At 41.3% G+C, this 23,172-nt stretch overlaps 1 protein-coding gene across 6 annotated transcripts; it reads left to right on the top strand.

Moving 5' to 3' along the window:
- The first annotated feature begins 516 nt into the window (after positions 1–516).
- On the top strand, positions 517–22,962 carry ADAT1 (adenosine deaminase tRNA specific 1). 6 transcript variants are annotated; one of them, XR_004231590.1, is made up of 11 exons: positions 750–2,260; positions 4,045–4,264; positions 4,782–4,850; positions 5,780–5,834; positions 7,299–7,429; positions 9,205–9,838; positions 10,724–10,869; positions 11,505–11,604; positions 16,993–17,079; positions 18,477–22,012; positions 22,118–22,962. XR_004231590.1 is itself a non-coding variant. In XM_031950005.1 (10 exons), exons 2-10 carry the CDS (start codon positions 4,069–4,071, stop codon positions 18,607–18,609), a joined length of 1,551 nt encoding a protein of 516 aa, XP_031805865.1. In that variant the 5' UTR covers positions 517–573; positions 4,045–4,068; the 3' UTR covers positions 18,610–22,962. The 6 variants fall into 6 exon arrangements, 5 of the variants coding, with proteins under 5 accessions (XP_031805865.1, XP_031805866.1, XP_031805864.1 ...); XM_031950005.1 differs by lacking the exon at positions 750–2,260 and adding an exon at positions 517–573 and having other exon boundaries at positions 18,477–22,962; XM_031950006.1 differs by having other exon boundaries at positions 744–784; positions 18,477–22,962.
- The last annotated feature ends 210 nt before the right edge of the window (positions 22,963–23,172 follow it).

Here is a 23,172-nt window from a genome sequence, read left to right as displayed (position 1 = left end):
GTGCTCCCTTACTGAGCAAGGGAGCAATCTCAGACTGTCCTTATAGGGGATGGATTGAACCCAGCTCCCGGCGGGTCAAAAGTTCAGTCTCTTCCTCTGAACTTGGCGGGGGGGGAGGGAGGGAAGGGGAGGAGGGGGAGTTAGGGTTTATCGCCAAAGTTGGCCGGGTGACGTGGAACAAATCAACTGCAGTCGCCTTGAAGTGCTCTGCCTAAGACTTTCCAGAGAGACGGAAGTGTAATTCCTTTAAAGCACAGAAGTCACGCACAACAAAGTTAGCGTTTAAGGCAGATTAAACGTAAGTGGGCGGTGCGTACATTTCGCCGCCTCCCCCCGAAAGCGCCCGCCCCAGCGCACCGCGGGAGGGTGTGCAAAGAAATTGCCTTGGCATTAACCTTAGCCGGAAACCTGCCAGGTCTTCTCTGCGCGTGCGCAATCGGCGTGGAGGTTTGTGCAGAGCAGCCCGCTTCCAAACCACTACGTAACCCAGCGTGCTTTGCGTTCTGCAGGCTGCCTGACGTCACGTCCGCCGCTTTGGCTGACTTTCCGGAGCCGGGTTCGGCGGGTCAGAGGGTGAGCGGGGTCGGTACGGGATTGGCCTGGTTGGCCCCGCCGGAGGGAGGAAGGTTGGGGCCGGACCTGCTCGCGTCGGGCCTCGAGGTCGCGGGAGCCCCCCCCGGGAGCCCCGCGGCTGCAGTGAGCCCCTCTCTGCTCTTGCGGAGGCAGGGACTGCCCTGCGGTCTCCCCCCCCCGGCCAGCCCAGACCGGAAGTCCTCTGTGTGAGGTACGCGGCGCTCAGCGGCCGGGGGAGCCTCGAGGGCCCACAGATCAGGGGTACACCCGGCCCAGTGCCGCTTCCGGCCTGGCTCTTCCACCAGAACCAAAGAACGGACCGAGTTGAGTGCGGACTTGGAGTCCGGAAAAGCTGAGTCCGAATCCAGCTCTCGACACTAATAGGGGGCCCGTTGCCTAGTCACAGCCTATGCGTTTTCTTACCTGTAAAGGGGGGATAACGTCTCCCCCGGTCACTGAGTGGTGAAGCTCAAACGAGGAGGGGTGAATGGGGGGTGTCCTGCTTCTGTGAGCCTGTGGAGGCTGAGGGTCATAGTTTTGCTCCTGATAGTTAAGGCTATCCAGAATTGGAACGAGTTGCCCCAAAAGGTAGCATGCATCTTCAGATGCAATCCGATGACCATTTACCCAGGGATAAGTTACCGAGTCTAGACCCTTGAGGATCAAAGAATCAGTCTGTGGGATTTGTAAAACAAGGTTAGAGTTAGATAAGTAGTTTTTTCTTTTATTTTATTAAACCTTTCCTAATTACGTTTTTAAAATTTAAGTTCCCAATTCCCTCCCTCCATTCTCTTTTTTTGAGAAAGTAAGCGACTTTGCATCAATTATATAACTGAATCCAGTGTAAAACATGTTTCCATATTAGACATTGCAAAAGAAAAGCATAGACCAAGATAAATAAAACAAGAAAAATAAAAATAAAAAAGCTAACCTTCATTCTGCATTTAAGAATTCCCCTGTTGTATTCCTGAAGGTGGGTTTTTCTGAAATTTCCCTGCTCCCCATTTCTTATAGCAAACTGTATTCCATCCCAATCATATAGTACAGCTTGTTTAACCGATCCCCAGTTGATGGGCATCCCCACAATTCCCAATTCTTTGCCACTTTAAAAAAAAAAAAAAAAAAAGCTGCTATAAACATTGTTGTACAAGTAGGCCCATTACCCGTTTCTTCGAGCTTGGGATACAGACCCAATGGTGATATTAAAGTCCCATCCAGCAATCAAATCCTAAATCCCTTAATTAGAACATTGCCTAAGTGAAATTAAGTTGTAGTTATTAGCCAGGCAACTAATCTTAAACTTGCATTTCTTCCCCAGACAATTCACAAAAGGTACTTATCAGAGGTTGTATTTCTCATTTTGAAACTAGTTGGTGCATTGGGAGACATTTTATGTCTAGATCCCCTCATTTACCTTTATCCCAGTTATATCTTGGAGCTCCTTATCATCTATAGCTCGTCTTTACCACAGCTGCCCCATAAAGAAGCTTAATCAAACATTTATTAGGCACCTATTTATGGCAGGCTCCACCGCAAAGCAAGACAGATAGAAAAAGGCAAAAGGAAGTCTCTTACAATCTAACAGGGAAAAGAAGATGCAGATATGTTCAAAGTGACCACGATAATAAGAAACAAAGCAAAACACTGCAATTAAGAGGGGTTAGGGAAGGAAGGCTTTCTGAAGAAGGTGAGGTTTTAATTGGGATTATGCTGATTTTGGGAGGGATCTGAAAGTTTGTTTTCATTGATATAGAGACTAAACTGGTGATCATCATTCAGATCAGTCACTTGTTGTGTAGAGATTAACAGCTTGAGGTCACCCAGATTGTCTTCTTGTCTTTCATTTTGATGCTTGAGGGAGCAACCAATGTTTATTTAATTGAATGAGTATTATTCACAAAGGTGTTTATTGTGCCCTGTGTTTCAAGACTAGAGCTTGGATATAGTGACCTGGGGTTGTTTGAAATGAAACACATTACCCTTTCTAGTCAGGAGGCATTTACTTAATTGCATTTAAGTTTCTAAACCCAATTCCAGGGAGACTCCTTTTAATCGAGGAATCCTTTCTTATATTATAACCCAGGGATAAGCTCTTAAATGCCACATAATGTGGTTTTCTTATAGATAGATGTGTGTTGGTTCCCATCATAACTAGTTAGGGTGTGTGGAGCTATAGTTAAGTGGTAGAATTGCTAGTTTTGGCCTGCCCCACAAAGTTCAGGAGGCATCAATTGGGAAAAATAAGTTCTTAAGCTGTCATTCAGTGAAATAGTGCTTTAAAGTTTGCCAAGTTGGTTACTTCTATTGTCTCATCTGAGCCTTTACAACAGCATGGTGAGCTACTGTCATTCCAATACTGAGGAAGGAGGGCAAATCACAATTTCTGAGCCCCAATTTCTTCATTTGCAAAATGGGGTAGTACTTAGTATGTTATCTAATTTATCTCATGGGGAAACACTTTGTAAACTGAAAACTGATAAATAAATATACTTTTTTTAAAATTTAATAGCCTTTTATTTACAGGTTATATGTATGGGTAACTTTATAGCATTAACAATTGCCAAACCTCTTGTTCCAATTTTTCACCTCTTACCCCCCCACCCCCTCCCCTAGATGGCAGGATGACCAGTAGATGTTAAATATATTAAAATATAAATTAGATACACAATAAGTATACATGACCAAAACGTTATTTTGCTGTACAAAAAGAATCAGACTCTGAAATATTGTACAATTAGCTTGTGAAGGAAATCAAAAATGCAGGTGGGCATAAATATAGGGATTAGAATTCAATGTAATGGTTTTTAGTCATCTCCCAGAGTTCTTTCTCTGGGTGTAGCTGGTTCAGTTCATTACTGCTCCATTGGAAATGATTTGGTTGATCTCATTGCTGAGGTTGGCCAGGTCCATCAGAACTGGTCATCATAAATAAATATACTTTTAATATGTTTAACATATATTGGATTACTTGCCATCTAGGGGAGGGGGGGAAATTTGGAACACAAGGTTTTGCAAAAAAAAAAAAAAAAAAAAGAATCATATAGCTAATAAGCAGAATTTGAATACAATATTTTGTAACCTTTAAAAAAAAGAAAGAAATGTGAACTTGTGACTGTGGTAGAACAGTTTAAATCATCAGGTCAGAACTCTTGAGATGTGATTTTTGCCATCTATCATTTTTCTCTAGGTAGGTATCTGTCATAGGAATAGCATGATCATGGGATAATGTGTTAGACTCAAGTAGAAGAAATATGAAAGGATCCACTAGGACTGCATTATCTGGTTTGTCTGCAATAGGAATATTGTGGGGACCTTGTATAGGACACCGCTGGTATACATTGCCAGGATCCCTGTGTGTAGGAATAGCGTGATGGAAAAGATTCTTTTGGTTGGAGCTGAATGCACAAATTTCTGGTGGAAGTATGTAGCTACTTGCCCTTGCTCCTTTTGTCTGTCCTTTCCATTTTCCAGGATGCCCTATGAGATCTGACCCAGATGGAGGCCAGGGCTTCTGCTCAGATCATGTGGACTGCAGATGAGATTGCCCATCTGTGCTACACGCACTACAGCACCAGGCTGCCCAAGCAAGGGAAGCCAGAGCCCGATCGAGAATGGACCTTGCTGGCAGCTGTGGTGAAGGTGAATTCTACAGCCGGAGGCTCTGGTGACCCCAGGGACAAATCCTCCCAAGGTGAGACACCGGGCAGGCCATCAGCAAGTCTTTATTAAGGACCTAACTAGATGCCAGACACTGAGTATTTGTAGATCAGCGTGAGGCAGGGCCTGCCCTCAAGGAGCTTGCTTCTGTTCAGCTGATAAGGAAAAACAGCATCAGTCCTGAGCAGGCTTTAAGTTGCTGCTGTAGAAGAATGCAGAGAGTCTTATGAGCAAAACGGTCATGTAGCATGTCCTCTTCAAGGCTTTGTCCCTCCCTGGTCTTGGGGAAGGGGCAATTAGGTCTGCTGCAGCACGCTCCTGATCAGATGTTTAACTTTCTTGGGCCTCATGTTCTCCATCTGAAATGATGGGATTCATCACTAAGGACCCCCTGCTCTGCCCTTCCCAGGACCACAGTGATGGATTTGTACCAGATGTGCTGTTAATTACAGGAATCTTTTCATGGCTACAAGCTACTAAGTAACCTGACTCATTAAACCTGGGGAACATTGAGATAATGAGAACTCATTTGATTATTTGTTTTTTCCCAGTAACTAAGGAAGTTGTCTCCATGGGAACAGGAACGAAATGCATTGGCCTGTCCAAAATGAGAAAAAGTGGTAAGCAAGGGGGGAGTCATGGATTCTGACATCTTTGAAACTAGTGTCCATGCTGAGATATTCTTGTGTTCCCAGCAAGAGACATGGCAATTGCCAGCTGAAGTTAGCTAGGTATCCAATGCTTACTTAGTAAACACAAGAAGGGATGAAAAGCCATTTAATGAAAAAAAATTAATTTCAGAAGGGGAAGTTTAAAAAAAAAAAATGAAATGAAATCCATCAATTATTTACATATTTATACAAAAGATTCCCTCTCATTAGTTTTGCCACGTATCTGGCAATCTCTTAATACGAGATGAGGAAAATGGAGCTTTCTAGCTTTTTAATATTTCTCTGTTTCAGGGGAAAAGAATTCAGACACAGGTTAGGAGGGACATCAGTGTGGAATTTTCCATGGGTATTTTGGCAGTTAAAGTTATCTGTAACCTTAGTTCTTTTAAGTCTGTTCCATATGCCCCTGAGGCTCTCACAATCATGTGTGGAGCCACAAGCATCAGGGCAATTCCAGGTTATAGTGGTTAAAAAAAAGCTATTTTTCCTGCTAGGACAATGGGCACACCAGAGGCAGTGGGCAGCTATGAGTATATTAGGTTGCTGAAGAGAACCTTACTCCCCTGTGTCAGCAACTCTCATTGCAGGTAGGAAAACATTTTTAGTTACTAGACAAGACCTTATATTAAGCAAAAGAATCATCCAAAGTGCTTACACATATGTGGCTGAGCCCTCTAGGTTAAGGATTTGCTATTGATGTACCATTGGGAGAGGGTGTGAAGCCTTAATAAGGTTAGCATGGTTTGTCCAAAGTGGCAAGGGAAGGATCTTTCTGTTTCTGGGGATAAAGGCAAAAAAATCATTGTGGTACTTGGAGGTGGGGAGGAGCCCTCTTCAAGTCCCATGTGATTTCACAGGGTTTCTTGTTTTTGACCCAGGAGACATCCTTAATGACAGTCATGCTGAGGTCATAGCCAAGAGGAGTTTCCAGAGGTGAAGTATTAGAAACTATTAAAACTATTTTAATGCCTTCTAGCACATTCCTTGTATCTTAAAAAGCAAACTTACCAATGGTATGGAAATTCTTAAGAATAATGTTTATTGGGGCAGCTGGGTGGCGCAGTGGAGAGAGCACCAGCCCTGAAATCAGGAGGACCCAAGTTCAAATTTTGTATCAGACGCTTAACATTAACTGGCTGTGTGACCCTGGGCAAGTCACTTAACCCCATTTGCCTCAGAGGAAAAAAAGAATAATGTCTTTTTACCCCAAAGGGTAAATAGTAAATATATTTCAGAAGATACATGAAGTTGGATGGGGAAAAGATTAAATCTGTATCTTTATCTACTTTTAATTGAAATTTAACATTTTCTATAATTATAATTTTTTCTAAGAACCATGATTCTGAGAAGGGATCCATAATATTTACCAGATTACTCAAAGGGCTCTATGCTAAATACAGAAATATTAAGAATCCTTGCTCCAAATCAAGTTGTTGCTTAGAATTATAACACCTCAAGGCAGCTAAGTGGTATAGTAAGTAGAGCACCAGCCCTGGAGTTAGGAGGGCCTGACTTCATATTCAGCTTCAGACATTTACCAGCTATATGATCTTGAGCAAGTCATTTAACCCTGGTTATATCTCCCTCTTCCCCCCCCCCCCCAAAAGAATTCTAGTTCTTCTTTCTAGTGCCTCACCAGATTTAATAACAATATGATTGCTGTAACAGGTGACGCCGATTCCCTTATTCTCTGTGAATACCACTATTCCTTTGCCTCTACTCTGTATTTATATTTTCTGGTCTAATTTAGATACGTTTAATGCCCCTTTACAAGAATGTAAGCAGCTTGAGAGCAGGTATCATTTTTACTTTCTTTTTGTATTTTACCTGACACATAGTAAGTGCTTAATAAGTGCTTGTCCATTGATTCCTACCTATCAGGCAGATTTTTAAAAATAACTTCTGCAACAACCAAGTCCTACTTAATCACTGAGGCTTCACCTGCTCACATAGTATCACTTGGCCCACTGTATCTTAATGTTCTCAGTACTGTTAGCTTAAATGAAGTTGGGAATCCTTTGGCATGGGGCCCTGATTTAACTTTTCCATTACTGTGTTATATCTCTCCAATATATGCTGCATAGAAACTTCCCAGTAATTGCTCTGGTCCCATTGATAATGATGTGTGGGCAGTAAGGGCCAGTGATCTAAAAGCAATCAATCAACTTGATTAAGGAGGGAGCATCTTGGAGATAAAATGAACCATATTCTGCTGGAGAAGAGCCTGGTAGCTCTGGTAGAAGGGCTAGCTGTATCATTCTCCACTTGACCATTACTCCATGCTCAGATCTTCTGGGTAACAGCTCCTTCCTGAGAGAGGGCCTAGTCATAGTCTTTCAAACTCCAGGGATTCCAGTTATCAGTTAAATCTTTATGTTAATACTTTTTACTCGGCAGGTACCTATTCCATCAGCTCAGGACTGCAGCCAGCCTGCCCCAGAACAGCATCTTTATGCCGGGAACCAAGACAGGAATGTGGAAGCTCAAACCAGACTTGCATTTTGTGTTTTTTTCTAGCCACACTCCCTGTGAGTATATCTGAATCTTTGTGTTTATGAGAGACCCCACTTTTCCATTTATTTCCAAGTTAATCAAAGCTACATGTGCCTTTTACAGTGTCCTTAAGCCAGTATCTCTGCATTTTCCCACCAATGTGGTTGTATCTGTCTAATATCAGTGTTTTTATTAGAGTGTGTTTATCTAGCTAGGAATCTATCTGTGCCTTAAAAAGATTCAGAAAGAAAATGTTCATTTTCGAAAAAAAGAGCCTAAAGAACAAAATCCATTTTAATACTAGCTCTTTAGTTACAGAGTTCTTCAGATTCGTTCACTCATTTGGTCATCACAAGTAGAATGATCTGAAGCATTGTACTTTACAAATGGGGAAACTGAGGCTCCCAGATACAGCTCATGGTGATACAGCTAGGAAGTAATAGAGCTGATTCAAGTCATTCAAGCTGGGATTTCCACCTAGGTCTTCTGAATCGAAGGCAAGTATTCTTTTCCATCACGGTATTCTGATAATTGTTTGAGAGATCATCACAGCAGATTTTCAGGCTTTAATGGATGACTCACCATTATGTACAGCAAAAAAATACAATGGAAGGTGTAGTGTTCTTAGTTCGGTTTTCTAGAGGTCTCAGGACCAGCCTTTGTTTCAGCTGAGTAATCACCACAAGAATAGCCAGGTGTTAAAGTACAAAAGTCTTTATTGTCTCCTTTGCCTGGTGTTCAACTAGCTTTCTCTTGGCCTTCAGAGGGGACTTAATTTTAGTAGAGAAAATGCAGGAGGATAGGCCACCATGGTGGTGTGAGATGAAGTGAGTCTGAGTCCAAGGGTTTGTGCTTCAGCCTCCAGCCACCACAAAGGTGGAGGATGGAATGAATCTGAATCTCAGTCCCTCGGTCCCTAAGGAGAGCCACCAGGAGCCTGACTAAAGATGGAATGAATCTCAGTCTTTGTTGGCTGTTATAAACACCATTATCATAGGTGTGAGTCTTGTGGAACTATATTAAGCACTAAGTACATGTACTGAACTAGAGAACTGTTAGTCATCATGCTAAATTAGATAACCATTGTCTCATCAATTCCACCGAGTTAACACCTTTTAAGAATCCTTGTTTTAAGTACAAGCATTCTGGCCCATAACAGGAAGGAATATTGTATTTTGAACCAGAAGCCTGTCAGATATCTGCATTTCCACTTATTTGGCAAGTCACATTCCCTCTTGTAGGGAATTCCCGTTAGCTGTTCTTTCACAGTCTCCCTCATGGGCTGTTGTGAAGATGAAGCAAAATAAATTATGTAAAGCACTATGAAAACCACGGAGTGTTATGTAAATGTCATCTGCCAAATTTGTTATTTGATATAGCTAAAGGCTGTGAAAAATGAAGTTTAATGACATTTTGATTATCACGTATGATCTGTAGTCTTGGAAAATCACTGAGGCATATACTAAAGAGGGAACAAGCTTTTCATTCTGGCACTGAATTCTCTTCATCTGGAGTAGAGATAATTGTGAACTTGAAGCATCATTTGGGCAACACTTTTGTAGAGGTGGGAGATCTACAGGTATGAGTAAATCTGCATTAGTTCTCAAACTTTTTCAGTGTATGGTTTGGTTGTCTCTTCTTTTTCTTTTCTTTAAAAAAAATTCTTTGTGATTGCTTTCAAAAAGGAGGAGAAGGGATACTGGGAGTTTAAGCAATATAAAGCAAAAATCTCTAATGGCTAGAATGTCTCAAACTCTCAGGTAACAGCAACTGTAAAAGTCTTTGTCTTCGGAAATATTTTGTCTTGTAGGTGGGGATGCCTCCATCATCCCGATGCTGGAGGGTGAAGATCAGCCTTGCTCTCCAGTCTGTAGTGATGGAGCAACCAGCCAGTCGGCGGAGGCCATTAGTGACCCTGTGGTGCTAGAAAATAAAAGGAAAGGGGAAGAAATCCCAGCACACCTTATAACTAAGAGGATGAAAACAGAGAACAGGGATCTCTCCACAGACATCCTCAGTGAGATAGCCATACATTATTCTACTGGGAAGGAAGAGAGCTTACAAATACCGGCAGATGCCAGCAACTCCAGCTCTCCAGCAAATGGATCAGCAGCAGGACCAGCAGCTACTAAGGGGACTGTCCCAGTTGGTGCTAAAGTAGTGGATATTTATAGAACTGGAGCAAAATGTGTGCCAGGGGAAGCTGGAGATACTCAGAAGCCTGGTGTCGAATATCACCAGGTGGGATTACTCCGAATAAAGCCAGGCCGCGGAGACCGAACCTCTTCTATGTCCTGTAGTGATAAGCTGGCAAGGTGGAATGTGCTTGGGTGCCAAGGTGCCCTGCTGATGCACTTCCTGGAAGAGCCGGTCTACCTGACAGCCCTGGTCATTGGAAAATGCCCTTACAGTCCTGAGGCCATGAAGAGGGCCCTGATTGACAGGTAAGAGAATGGCTGCCAGGGCTTGGGAAGTGGCAGCCTAAGCACAATGGCCTGAGGGCAGCTCATCCAGCTGGACATTTGACCTTTGATTTGATTCTCCCACCTGAGCTGTGGAGTAGTGTCAGTATTAATCTCTGTCGTACAGAAGTTCAGAGAGGTTGTGACTCACCCAAAATTACACATCTGGTTCATGATGGAGCTAAGACTCAAATCCATTTTCTAGTTCTAAATATAGGCTTCCGAGAACTCACAGTGCATTGATCTTTCTTGGGTGCTGTGCTGCCTATCAGGTGCCAGGTACTTCCTCCAGAGTCTGAGAATATTGTAAGTGCCCTGGCTAGGGCACCTTGTCTAGAGAATCCCCGGGTCTGATGGGGGAACAGGGTGTACTTTAATCCCCACAAACAAAGAATAATTTCTGAAGGCTGATTAGGGTGGCGTTTGCCATTATCATTCTCTCTGGGGCATGTTTGGAGAAAAGACACAAGGAAAAATGAAAGTGCCCTTTGTACAGGAAGCCAGGCTGTCTTCTGACCTTTATCCATGGTGTTTTATATCTAAGTCACTCAGAGTCCAAGGACAGCCTTTGCTGTGGCTGCTTTTTTCAGATTGATGAGATCAAATGAGAGAATCTCACTTTAAAAAAACCCACATCCTCAACAGAACTTCCCCCACTGCTGTCTCTGCAAGGTGGGGGCAGGGAGAAACCAAATGGTTGTTTCCTCAGCCTGGAGTGAATACAACATGATCCTGTGGATGGGGTTTCTAGACATTCTTAAGGACACTTCTTCAGTCATTAGGAAGTCTGGGGCGAGGGGTGGTGGGAGAGAGAGTGTCAGAGCATTGTTGGTTCTAAATGATGAGGTGCTGTTTCCCCCTCATTAGGTGTCAGCATGTGTCGAGCTTGCCCAGAGGTTTCCAAGTCCAAGAGTTAAAAATGCTTCAGTCAGATTTGCTGTTTGAACACAGCCACCATGCGGTTCAAGCAAAGAGAGCTAACTGCCCAGGGAAAATTGTTCCTTGTGGGGCTGGTGAGTAACCCAGCATTCTTCCTTCTAATACTATGGAACATCCTAGGATCCAGTTTCCAGAGTGAGGAATTTTCTCTGAAATGACCTTCCCCAAGACTTTCCCATCCAGTTTATCTAATACACCACAGCATGAAGGGTAATATTCTCAACAAAAATCAGATTTTCATCAATTACCAGTTCTAACAGAAAAACAGCCCATTTTTATGCCAGAATTTTAAGGAACGACAAAATACATATTCTTGTATGATCTCATCATGCTCTTGGCGGTGTTCAAGGTTTTTTATTGAAGTTTTTTGATATCCTTATTTTGCCAAGACACTGCAGTCCCACTGCTGCTTCTAGAGTTGCCATAACCAAAAGTCCCATCCACACTGTCCTTGGGCATGAGCCCCTCTAAACTTAGCCGATCTGCTTTAGTAACCAAGAGAATCTGTCAGAGCTTGTGCAGTTCAGGAGCTCAGTCAGATATTAGTGGAGGAGAATGTCACGGATCTCCTTTATGACTTTATTGGACCCTCCCTATCTTTCACCCGGGTCAGCCATAATTCTCACATGTATCTGTCCTTTCCCTAGTGTACTACAGCGCAGCTCCCGTGCTAGATGGTACTGACTTGGTGATTTGTGTCTTCTCACAGCCATAAGTTGGAGTGCAGTCCCAGAGCAGCCTCTCGATGTGACCTGCAATGGATTCAGGCAGGGAGCTACAAAGAAGAGCGTCGGAAGTCCACAGGCCAGGTGCGCTATCCAGGCAGTATTTGGGGAGTAATGCTACATCCCGAGACTCTCTCATTTTATAGGGACTGGCAGGGAATGAAGCAACAGACTAGTCAGAAGGCAACTCAGTGCTTCTTTTGAGCCAAGCCCTGGGCTGAGCTTGGAGGATATAAATAGAAGAGCGAGACAGGAGTGAGTGCTATGACCCGGAGGGGAAGGCTGGCTGCCTGCTGATGGAGGGCTTGAAAGCTGCTGGAGTTGTAGTGGGGCATAGGACTAGAAAGAAAGAATCCTCCCCCAGACACTGCTTCTCAGCAGATTCTGCAGGAACTCACAAATATCAGAGATGGGAGGGAGCTCAGATGCCATGTTAGAGTGAGAATCTCACCCACAACACTAGGAGTCAACCATGTTTTTCCCTTTCTACCTCAAAGATCATTTGCCTTGGAAGAGAAAAAAGAAGCAAAGTAACAGTTGAGTATTTCTTCTTTCTCCTTTGTGCATTAGTGTTTTCCCCTGTACTATAAGCAACACTTCCTTTGAGCATCCTCTTTTTTTCATTATAACTTAAAAACATTAAAAACCCTTTGGGGTTTCTTTATTCTTCACTTACCTCCAGCATTATACCACTGGGAGCTATAGTATCCAGTATTCCCAGAGGACCAGGCCATATTTTTCTGTGTATTCTCCATCATCTGACTTTGCTTTCTGTCTCTGCACATTTTTACATTTTAAATTGGCCGGTGAGTTTCATGGATGTGGACATCAAGGAGAGTACTCCTTATCTTATTCACACCCTGCATCCACTCTCCATCCTTCGGCTCCTTTCCATTTTATTTCAGCAATGATGGCTTCTTGTCAGTAAAAAAGCACACATAGAATATCTGCTGCTCTTATCAATACCTCAAACAACTAAAACATGCCAACAAATTATTGGCTACTTTGTTAGGCCTCCAGATAACCAATGCCTCCTAGCCTTCCTATCTCCTATCTCTGAGCCAAGGTTATGATCTGTTTTCTAACCATTTCAGCTTCCTTATTCCAAGTGGTTGGTTGTATGTATTAATATCCTTACTCCTTTGATCTGCACCCAAATGCATCTTGCCTCTGATGATACCTCTGGTCTCACCATACCATTTTTTTAGACGTCCTTCCATACTCAGGCCTTTTACAGTTAAAAATCCTTCCAGAGCAACAATATTCATATTCTACCAAATCTCAACACTAATTCAGTCTGCCTCCTTGCATTAAAATCTCTCGATTACCTTGTCATTATTTTCCATATATCACAGACTGGCTTTTCAGTTGGGGCTTTTCATGGTATTTTGTCTTCTATAAATTTGGCGACTTCTCTACAGATTTTCTTCCTTTATTATGGCTCATTTTTATAGTAATTTTTTTTGTGGAGTCACACACAATTTTCTCTCCATTTTTTTTTTTTCAGTTTAAATCTCTTTTGATGATATTTGTGAGATTCTATGAAAATATATTTTAAATGTTCCAAGGATCTACCATTCCTCTATAGTGGAAATACAAGGTTTCCAAGGTCTTCAATTTCTTGCCTGGTATTCTTAACCCTTAATATTCTAGATAACTCTTAACAATATCATCTGTGCCCAAATGAATCACCAAACATGGGTACTCATAAAGTGACAGATCTTGGGGGTTTCTTGGTCCCACTCTGGATGTATGTCCCAGGAAGACAGCAGATCTTCCTCCACCATAATCATCTTCATCAGCTTCAGATAGCTACCTTAAAAGAAAATCACCAAGAAGTACTGTTCTTTTCTCTCTCGGACCCTTAAAGGTGATCTCTTGCCTGATGCAGATCCACAGCGTCATGCTTTAAGGGAATTCATCTGAGTTCTGCTGCCTTTCAATGTTGTTTGCATTTATATTTCTGCACTCAATTTGTTATTCTGGTTCTTCAATCTTTGCTTTGTGTCAGTTAAAAAATCTTTCCCTTCTGTAGCAGTAGGGTCCTATCTGTTATTTAGCTACAACTATGCAGTTATCCTTTTCCCCTTTCTCCTATGTACCATATTCTTTTGTTCTCCAGTATTTTGGTGCAGGTCAGGAGTCTTGTTTGCCTCTTCAGCTTCCTTTCTTTCCTGATAATATGGAGAATGGAAGCCATTTCGAGTCCCTTTTTCTTCTAAAAGGGGACAACCTACAGTTGAGCAGTTATTTGACTAATAGAAATTCAAATACCTGTCTTCTATATGAGTCACTGGGATGTTGGTCCTTTCCTCCAAACTTTGGAAAAGCAAAAGTCCCCTCGTTCCTTTGACATTCTTGCTCACCTTAGCAGATTCAAGGACCAGAAGCCAGAGCTCTTTCCCACATTTTTGGTCCAGCACACATTGTCCTCCTTATTGTGGCCCTCCAGAAGTGTGCAGTTTTAAAATGATCTTTTCCATCAGAAACTTTGATTTTTTTTTTTTTAACATTTGGTACATTTCTTAACATCGAATATTTAATTGAGTTTTTTCCTGATTATTACTGAAGTACATTGATGGATTGTGGAAGCTTGGAGTCTGCATCTCCCTTACCAGCACCTTAAAGTTAGTAGAGCTTTAATAGCCTCAAGGTATAGCTAGGTGAGCAGTGCTTGTTTCGTCTTAATCTGATTCCACCCCTGTTCCAAGAACATTAAATGTGAAATCAAAATATAAACAACAGTCTCCAAGATACTGTCTTTTAATATAATGAGCTGTCTAAGGGCATGAGGCCCTATACCAAACATTCATCTCTTAAGCTTCTTGAACTTTTTTCCAAGTTTTTCACTAAGCTATTTATCTGCATACACAACATTGCGTTCAGTTTCTCTTTATTTTCACTGATAACCTCATATATTCAGCAGATTCTAAATCAGGTGCTATCCCTAGTGGCTCATCATACCTTACAGAACATAGAAAATGTGGAAAAGTCAGGAATAACTTGCTAGGTACGATTATATAAACTCTTGGTGGAACTGTGAATTGGTCTAATTAATCAAATATGTCAAATCAAATTAAACTGTTCATGCCCTTTGACCCAGTGAGTCTACTGAAGGACACATATCCTTAGAATCAGAAAGAAGGTCCCATACATGCCAGAAAAATCAGGGTAGTATTTTTTCTTTAGCTGCCCCCCCCCAAAAAAAAAATGGAAACAGGATTTTCATCAACTAGGCAATAGATGAATAAATTGTGACATCTGGATGTAAGGTAATATCATTATACCATGAGATGTGATAAATATAGAAAATTAAGGCCTATGTAATAAATTAAGATTTAATTAAACTGATTAAATTAAATCTTGTACAAAGCAAAGACAGCAGAATCAGAATAACATAAATTGATTACAGAAATATAAAAACAACATTGAAAGGCAGAAGAACTCAGATTAAAGGTAATGACTGCTCTTGGCCTTGGATGACAAATGGTGACACTATCTTCTGAGGAGTGCATATAAGGTGCATATGAAGTGATTGGTGTTTGGATCAGTTTTGCTTAATTGTTGGTTGTTGATATCAGGAAAGGAGTGTGAATTAGTGAAATAGATATTGGAAAGTGACTGTCACAAAAAAATCTGAATAATCTACTAAGGGGAGGGGAAAGAAGACAGACTTTTCCCTCTCAGGTTTTATAGATCCCTGTTCCCCCTTTTTTTACATATTTCTTGGTTATCCTTTCTGAAAAGGAGGTTCTAGAAAAGCAAAACAAGTTAGGAAGAGCCAGTTATTTTGTGCCATTTTTAAGGTATGAATGAGCTTTTGCTAAAGAGAAGTGATGATTAAGCAGGCATTTGAGTTTGGGGAGCAGTCCAGAAGTAGTGGGCTTGTGACAGTGGTCTACTATTTCTTGGAAGCTCATCAGGCTAGATGCTTGTTTCTACTTGCTAAATATTTAAACTGTTACATCTTTTCCCAAATCTATTTTTGAAAAGACCTTGAATGAGGATAAAATAGCTCACTAAAATAAGTGTTTGGGGAATGGGCTTTTCTGGGCTCAGCAGGGGTTTTATGTTGTTTCGTGGACTCATCAAAATAGTTCTTAGGATGGATATAGCAATATTGTTTTCTAGACATGAATTTGATAGCCAGCCTGGAAAAAAAAAATGTCTTGCATCTCTCTGGTTTTAGTGATAAGAAGAATTTCCTTTTTTCTTTTCCAAATTAACAGCCCATTTCTAAAACATGGGCTCATGGCCTTTTTTGTTATGGATCCCTTCTCAAAATGTTTTTAAATGCTTAAAATATACGAGATTACATGAGGCATTAATTATATTGAAATAGTTGCCAAATCTTTTTTTAAAAAAGTTCACAGGTCCCAGATTGAGAACCTCTGATTCTAACCCAACTGCCAGGATTTTCAAGGCCCAAGTAGTAGAGTCAGTCTGCATTCACAGACCCTAAAGACTGATTCAGCAAGCCATTCTGGATGCTTGTACTAGTAGTGAAAAGATGCTAAAGCTTTATGTTTTGTCTTTTTTTAGGTAGCTAGTTTGTCACCGGCTCAGATTAGTTACTGGTTTTATATTCACATCAGTCATTAACTCAGCAATTTAATAGTGAGGTCACGTACAGACTGGTTATAAGTGGAGAGATTGGATCAGGAATAAAACAGTCTATAAAGATTTGTCAAAATTTGTCAAAAGTAGGCCTTAGTGCATTTTAGCCTGTGCCCATTTAGGCTACATAGTAATTTCTAAATCTCTGGGACCTTGCAGCCATTGTCAGCCCCATTAGTATCCAAGACTTGGACAGAATTGTCGACCTGATTTGACTGGGGCCAAATATATCTTGGAAACTAAGCTTCGCACTTCGCAGTATAATACTGAGTCAGTAATGGCATTTAAGCAAATTAAATAGTTACTAGACTCATTTTCACCTAGCTTATCTTTCCTGGCTAGAGGCCACATCTGGCTAGGGAGTTGTATCTTCCAAAAGGTCCATCTCATGATGGGGACCGCTACTTGAGCAACACAGAACATCGAAGCACATCTTATTAAAAATTCCTTCAGTAAAAGCACAGCCATTTACTATATATGCTGTGCTCATTCCTCTCCCATTGTTTTTGGATAATGCTGTCCATTTTTCATACCTAAAATATGGTACCTCCTGGCCTCCACTCAGATCCTCTAATTTTTTTTACAGACCGCTCAACTGTCCCTCTTTCATGAGACCTTAATCACTAACATAACCAACAGTGCCCTTTGCCATCTGTGAATTCCTACAGCATTTTGTTTGCACGAGGAAGCACTCGTTCTATATTCTCCCATGGATTCATGTATAGATAGACTTAGGTCTATCGAGGAAGTCACAGCTCCCTGGAGTAATGAATCTTTTGGGTCCTCTAATGTACCTAACACAGTCCTTGGGCCTATGCTCAACAGTGAGTGAGTAGTTTTTTTTCTCTTGAACAGATCCAAAGTCTGTAAGGTGGAACTCTTCAACATGTTCCAGAGTCTGGTAAGCAGTATTTCTGAGAACAAGCAACCCGAATCTCTCAGGTAACCAACCTAATTGTCATCGTTAAAAGACTATTTTTTTGGGCTGTTAATATTTAAGACTTTATTTTGAGGAGGAAAAGTGCTGGAGTGTCACAGCTTCCTAGCAGGCCAATTTTTTTTTTGGACCCTTTTCCTTCCCTTTTCCAAAGAAAATGTGGCTGCTGTGAGGGTGGTAAGAGCAAAGTTGTTTGTTGGTTCTAAGACCCAGAGAGGACCATGTGATGAGTTGCAAACAGAGCCAGGATTAGAATTTTGGCTTAGACTATCATTGTTTAGCTTTTATTGACCCTTAGTCAAACGACACTTTGGAAACAGATTTTCAGAGTAGCCATAGCCCTCTTATGTTTTAGATTTTCTGTTCAGAACCTCCTCACTTCTTTTTTATTCCCATCAGTGACTTAATTTTCACAGGAATTAAAGGGCATCTGGACAGTACTAATACTCGGTCAGGACACCAATAAAGCTGACCATCACCAGAAAGGTCTCATCTAGAGAGATCGAGCCATATGTTGTTGCTGTTCTGCATTCCAAATATCTAGAGTGCTGGCAGCTTTTATCAGGTGTCATTTGCTTCCTAAGATACTTGTATTTTTTGTACAGAAAACTGACTGCATCATAGCTGGTCCTTTTAACACAAGCTTGGGCTATATAGAGAGCCTCGAACTAACCCAATGGAGATCAAGCTTTCTAGCCTGTGTGCCTTGGTTGACAAAATATAGTAGAGGGGTCAATAGAAGTACAGTTATACTTGTAGTTATAAGAAAACCGTTTCTGCTGTGGGAAGTGTCTTAACAAATCACTCAATAAAAAGCAAGGGAGTCTAAATAAAAAAGCTTAAAAGCTTGTTAAAGCTGGAAGGAACTTTGGAAATCATCTAAAGCAAAGCTCCCTATCTTTCAACTGAGAAAACTAGTCCAGGGAGACACTTGTTATGTGGCTAAGAGATGATCAGGCACTGAAAAAACCGAAAATTTTTTAATTGCACTTGAACATCTTAAATATACCTCAGAATGACAGTCCCTCTGAAGAAACCTGTGTCCAATAAAAGAATAGAGACCACTCAGATGTTCTATTGGAAGAGTCACTTGTATCTGATAAAGGCCCTAATGTCTTTCTCTGCTGGCAGTGTACAAACAAGGTAGCTGGAGGATTATGGGCTATGTCACCTGGGCCAGGTCATAAATTTTGAGAAAACTTGGCCAAGAAGAAGGTGCAACTATTTGTTTTGTAAAATATTTTACCTATCAGAATCTGATAGTAATTAGCATCACTAAAGGTTCCTCAGCAAACTCCTTTTAATCATCCATGAGAGTTGCTGTCCAGGTGTTTTAGTCTCTGTTGGCTAAAACTGTGTCAATATTCAAGAACAGCTTTATGTGTGGATGTGTTTATATTAGGGTCAAGAAGCTTGAAACATACTGGGAATACAAAGTGGCAGCAACCAGCTACCAAGAAGCCTGGAAGACACTTCAGAAGCAGGCATTTGGCTCCTGGATCAGAAATTCACCAGATTACCAACAGTTTAAATGAGAAGACAAAATCTGCACAAACCCATTAAAGACAGTATGCTTTCCAACCTTTGTCCCATACGTATTGGACAAATCTCAGCTTTTCTGTTAGTTAAGGAAAAGCAAACCAAAGGATCTTAAAATGCCTATGCAGGTGTTCATTCTGGAACAGAGAGGCAATTAGTAAATGGCATCTTGATGTGATTTGTTTTTTCAAATGCTGTCTGATGTCTCACATTGTGATAGGGACAGTACACCCCTCCTCACCCTCTTCACCCCAATTTAAATGACTACTGATATGTGGGTTCCATCTGTTTGATGACCAGGGACTCTTGGTAAACCTCACCCCACCAGATAGTATATTTCTTCCAACATATCTGTAAATGGTTAACTGTTTTAAAATTGCCTTTTCCAAAAAGATCATCTTCCAATTATCCTGGTGCCTAAGGAACTAAATACTGAGTTCCTTACACTCATGGAGGGGGTAGGTTTAATGCTGCTTCACTTCTTGATGTTCTGCGTTCCATTAGATTCTAAACCTACTCCTTGGAAAAAGCGAAAGCAATGTTTCAAAGTTTTGCTTTGATTTAAAGCATTATATTTTACATTATATTTTAATGTATTCTTTGTGTGGCCCTTGGGCATAAATTGTAAACGGGAATTGTATATAACTATATTAAGTGCTTCATTTTGGAGTAGCAGTGCCAAGCATTAGCTAATAGTCTGGGAAAGAGAAAGGCTTATGTGGAGGGAAATGATCAATCCTTGGCACAGACTGCCCTGGCACGGTGGCCTGATTTGGTCATGTCTGTTTCTATAGTTGCCTCTTCTCAGGCCCAAGGTCCAATATGTGGTTGAAAAACAGTGTGCTAAACAAACTAGTCAAAGGTTTCTAGTCGTTACATCAATTTCCTCTCTGACTGTAGTGAGACAATTTGAAACACTGCGGGGATTTCAAGTTACTGCCCTTTCTTGGTCCCGTCTTCTGCCTCTTCTAACAGAGATGTTCCTCTTCCAGAAAAGAAATGTATGGTTATTAAATGGAAGGAAAACACATTCTTCCAACATCGACATGAAGTAACTTTCCGGGTTCCCCAAACCCTTTATATTCTCATAAGTCCCTAATGGGAACTTAGTAAGTCTGGCACAGAGCATTTTTCTTCAGCCACCTACCTGAAATAATGAATCTAAAACTTTTGGTTGTGATAAATCTTAAATACCAATCTGTGCCAAATGACCTACAAAAAGAAATCCAGACTGGGCATATCCTGAATTTTACATTACAAATTTTGTCTTGTGGAAGTATATAATCTGCAAAAAAAAATAACGTAAGCATAACTGGAGATTTCAGATTCCATAGCCTTCACTTGAAACAGCATTCTTGACCGTTTTCCCTTTTTATCTCCTAGACCCTTTTCTCTACATTATTTTTTTGTCTGTTTTGACCTGTCATCTCTGTATTTAAATGATGCAAATCTACACATACAGCCTTAATCTCACATCTGAGTTGCAGTCTTAGATCTCCATTTACCTGCTGGGCATTTACCCCTATCAGTATGTTCAAAAATGATTTCATCTTTTCCCCAAAACCTACCCCTCCTCCAAACTTGCCATTTCTGTTGAAGATAGCACTTAGTTCCAAAAACATAGGACTCACTTTCAGTTCTCCACTCTCCCTTACTCCCTTTAATTGCAAAGTCTTCACTTCCACAATATCATCTCTTTGCACTGCAAGGACTCATTACCCTCAGCTTTTGCCTGAATTAAACTGACTACTTCATGACCGATTTTCTTGTTTCTGTTCTCATCTGTCACCTACTCCCCCATAGCACTGCTGAGTGAATATTCAAGCCCAGTTCTGCCCATGTCAATTCTCCTACTCCAGCTTCAGTGAATAAAACACAAACCCCTGACAGTTAAAGCCCATTGCAATCTGGCTCCAGCCCATCTTTCCAGGCTAATTACTCATTTTCCTTCTGCCCTCTACCCTTCAGCAAAACTGACTTATGACTGTTCCATCTTCCATCATTTTCCCTTGCCATCAGTAATTTCCCACTTCATATCTATCTCTTTCTCTCTCTTGCAGACCACACTGCTACCTACTTCACAAAACCTTTCCTGACTCCCCTGGTTCTTGTGCCCCATTCCACCCCTACCAAAATTGCTGTATTTCTGTTGTATTTATCTTATATTTACATGTGAATTTGGATCTCCTCAGTAGAACATTAAGCTGTTTAAGCTCAAGGGCTATCTTGTCTTTGTATCCACATTGTCTAGCACAGTGCCCGACACACAGTGGGCACACAAATGCCCCTACCTAGATTGGCCAAATTCTATGAAAAGAAACTTCTTCCAAGAAAACATCTGGACACTAAGGGAATTGTTCTCATATTTGGGGGTGACAAATGTGTGGCAAAGTCATATTTTCCTAATGATGTTAATGTGCTAGATTTTTTTTAATGAACAAAACTGCTTTTCAGTCTCTAAAATTCAGGAAAGTGGCTTGGCACACTGGTGGGCTCTCCCATTGAGGGAATACACAGCCAGAAAGATACTCCAGCTTGGGACTAGCTGCCAGGGTCAGGTCCTACCCACATGTCTCTGAACTGGCTCCCAAAATAGGGGAAACACCCAGTGGAAACAGTGATGGTGCCTTTGCTACAGCAGCCTACAGACAGCACAGAAAAACGAAAAGCTTCTCCATACTCAGCAGTACTACTCTGGGAGAGGAACAAAGACTCACCATGCTAGTGACAGTGATCTAAAGCACCAGCCAAGATTAACCAACACTTTTCATTCCCCACCTTCTATCCCTATCCAACAAAACTCTCTCAGTGCAGGCCCGCTTTGGAGAGGAAGTACAAGTATCTGGGCCCCAGATATTCCTGCACACATGGGAATATTTCTAGGAAACTGGAGTCTTGTTAGAGTGGGCAGATGCTGAAGAAAATATGGCCTCACAGATGCTCATTCTTGTTTTCAGGCAGTGACTGTTGACTGGACAGACTGTTTGCTGTCTTCACAACTTTTGCCTCTTGCCAACACAACATTTGCCACTCCCATCTGCAGTCTATACACTTCTGACCTCTCTCCGTCAGTCTAACTCTTACCTCACTCTGCTTTTGTCCTTTCTTTACATCCAACTCCATTTTCCCTTTTGTGGATCTCCTTCACCCGCTGCTCACGTGCCTTCGAGCCACAATCAGAGTGGAGGAAGAGCTGGGCCCCTGCTGGGCAATGTAGCTCCAGGTACCTTTGGTGAGGCAATGCCATGCTTCCAAGCCTCAAGTCCTGCTGCTTCCAAGCTGCTATGGCTCCTGCTCACCATTATTTTCTCTGACAAGTGCCAGCAGCAGAGCCTGTCATTCACCACCTCTGAGTACCAAGACTTTAATTGCAGAAAAAGGGGTTTGATTTGTTTTAAGGTAAGTCAGAATTATTGCTTTTTAAATTTACATGTTTAAAATGATTTGATGTCAGAAATATGAAAAAACAACCAATTCCTCTGAATTTAGAACTTGCTGTCCTAGGTTTTCAGAGCTCTGGTTAATGGATGCAATAGCCCGATTCTCATCCTGCATCTATAAGCAACAGTTCACCTCAAAGGGTTAAGTGAGGAGGAGGCAGAACTCAACATCAGAAATGTATAAATAAACCCGTCCTCCCACTCTCCTCTTGGATGCCTCTGCCTCCTCAGAATAGCCTGGGTTGGGGCTTTTTGCTTCCTTAGGAAACAAAGATGAGAGGGAAAATCGGATGGAGGAGGAGAAAAGTCTTAGAACATCATCTGTCTGACAAATCCTGCTGTGGTCGGCTTTCCAATTCCCATCAAGTCCATCTTACCTTGAATGCTCTCATCATCTAGCTATGATCTGCTGTGGTGGCTGCTATCAAATTACAACCAAACTGATTTCACTCTTAATTTAAATATCAGAGATCCCAAAAAAGGATCCCAGAGGTGGCAGGATGATTTAGAAGGAAGACCAGAGAACTCAAAGTCATGTGAGACCTAGGTAGGTTCAAGCAAGGGACTTCTATTTAATAAGCATTTATTGAGTACTATTTACAAAACACCAAGGACAGAAAGCCAAAATCTGCCTTAAAGGGAGATGGAGAAGGGTGGTCCTTGTATGAATCTGAACCTGTGAAAACATCTTGAAAAATTGAAAGTGATATAATGTAGGCCATATGCCTACCAGCATTAAAGTACCAATGTCAGTGATTAATGGTATATTTTGAGATATTTACACACAAAACTCTTTGTTGGTTTCATTTATACTCTTAAATCATGAGGCTATTTTAGTTGAATTTTGTTTAGTGGCTCATTCACCCTTCATTTCATCTGTTGGTCATTGTGCTCATTCAGAATATTTCCCAGGATTGAAAAATGAAGAGAAATAAAAACCAACTTAAAGCAATAACCAACCAAGCAGTCACAACTTCAGAAAACTGAGGATGAGATAGGCCTTTCATCCCTGGCAAAAAAGCGATGGACTACATTCCTAACCTTTTTGTCTTGGACCCCTGCAACAACAATCTGGCAATTTCTACAGACCCCTTTTCAGAATCATAAATCCATGAATTA

The sequence above is a fragment of the Sarcophilus harrisii genome, chromosome 2 (genome assembly GCF_902635505.1).
Source record: "Sarcophilus harrisii chromosome 2, mSarHar1.11, whole genome shotgun sequence".
Lineage (NCBI taxonomy): Eukaryota > Metazoa > Chordata > Mammalia > Dasyuromorphia > Dasyuridae > Sarcophilus > Sarcophilus harrisii.
The sequence above is the reverse complement of the archived record's forward strand: the minus strand, read 5'-3'. Positions and strand labels throughout refer to the sequence as shown.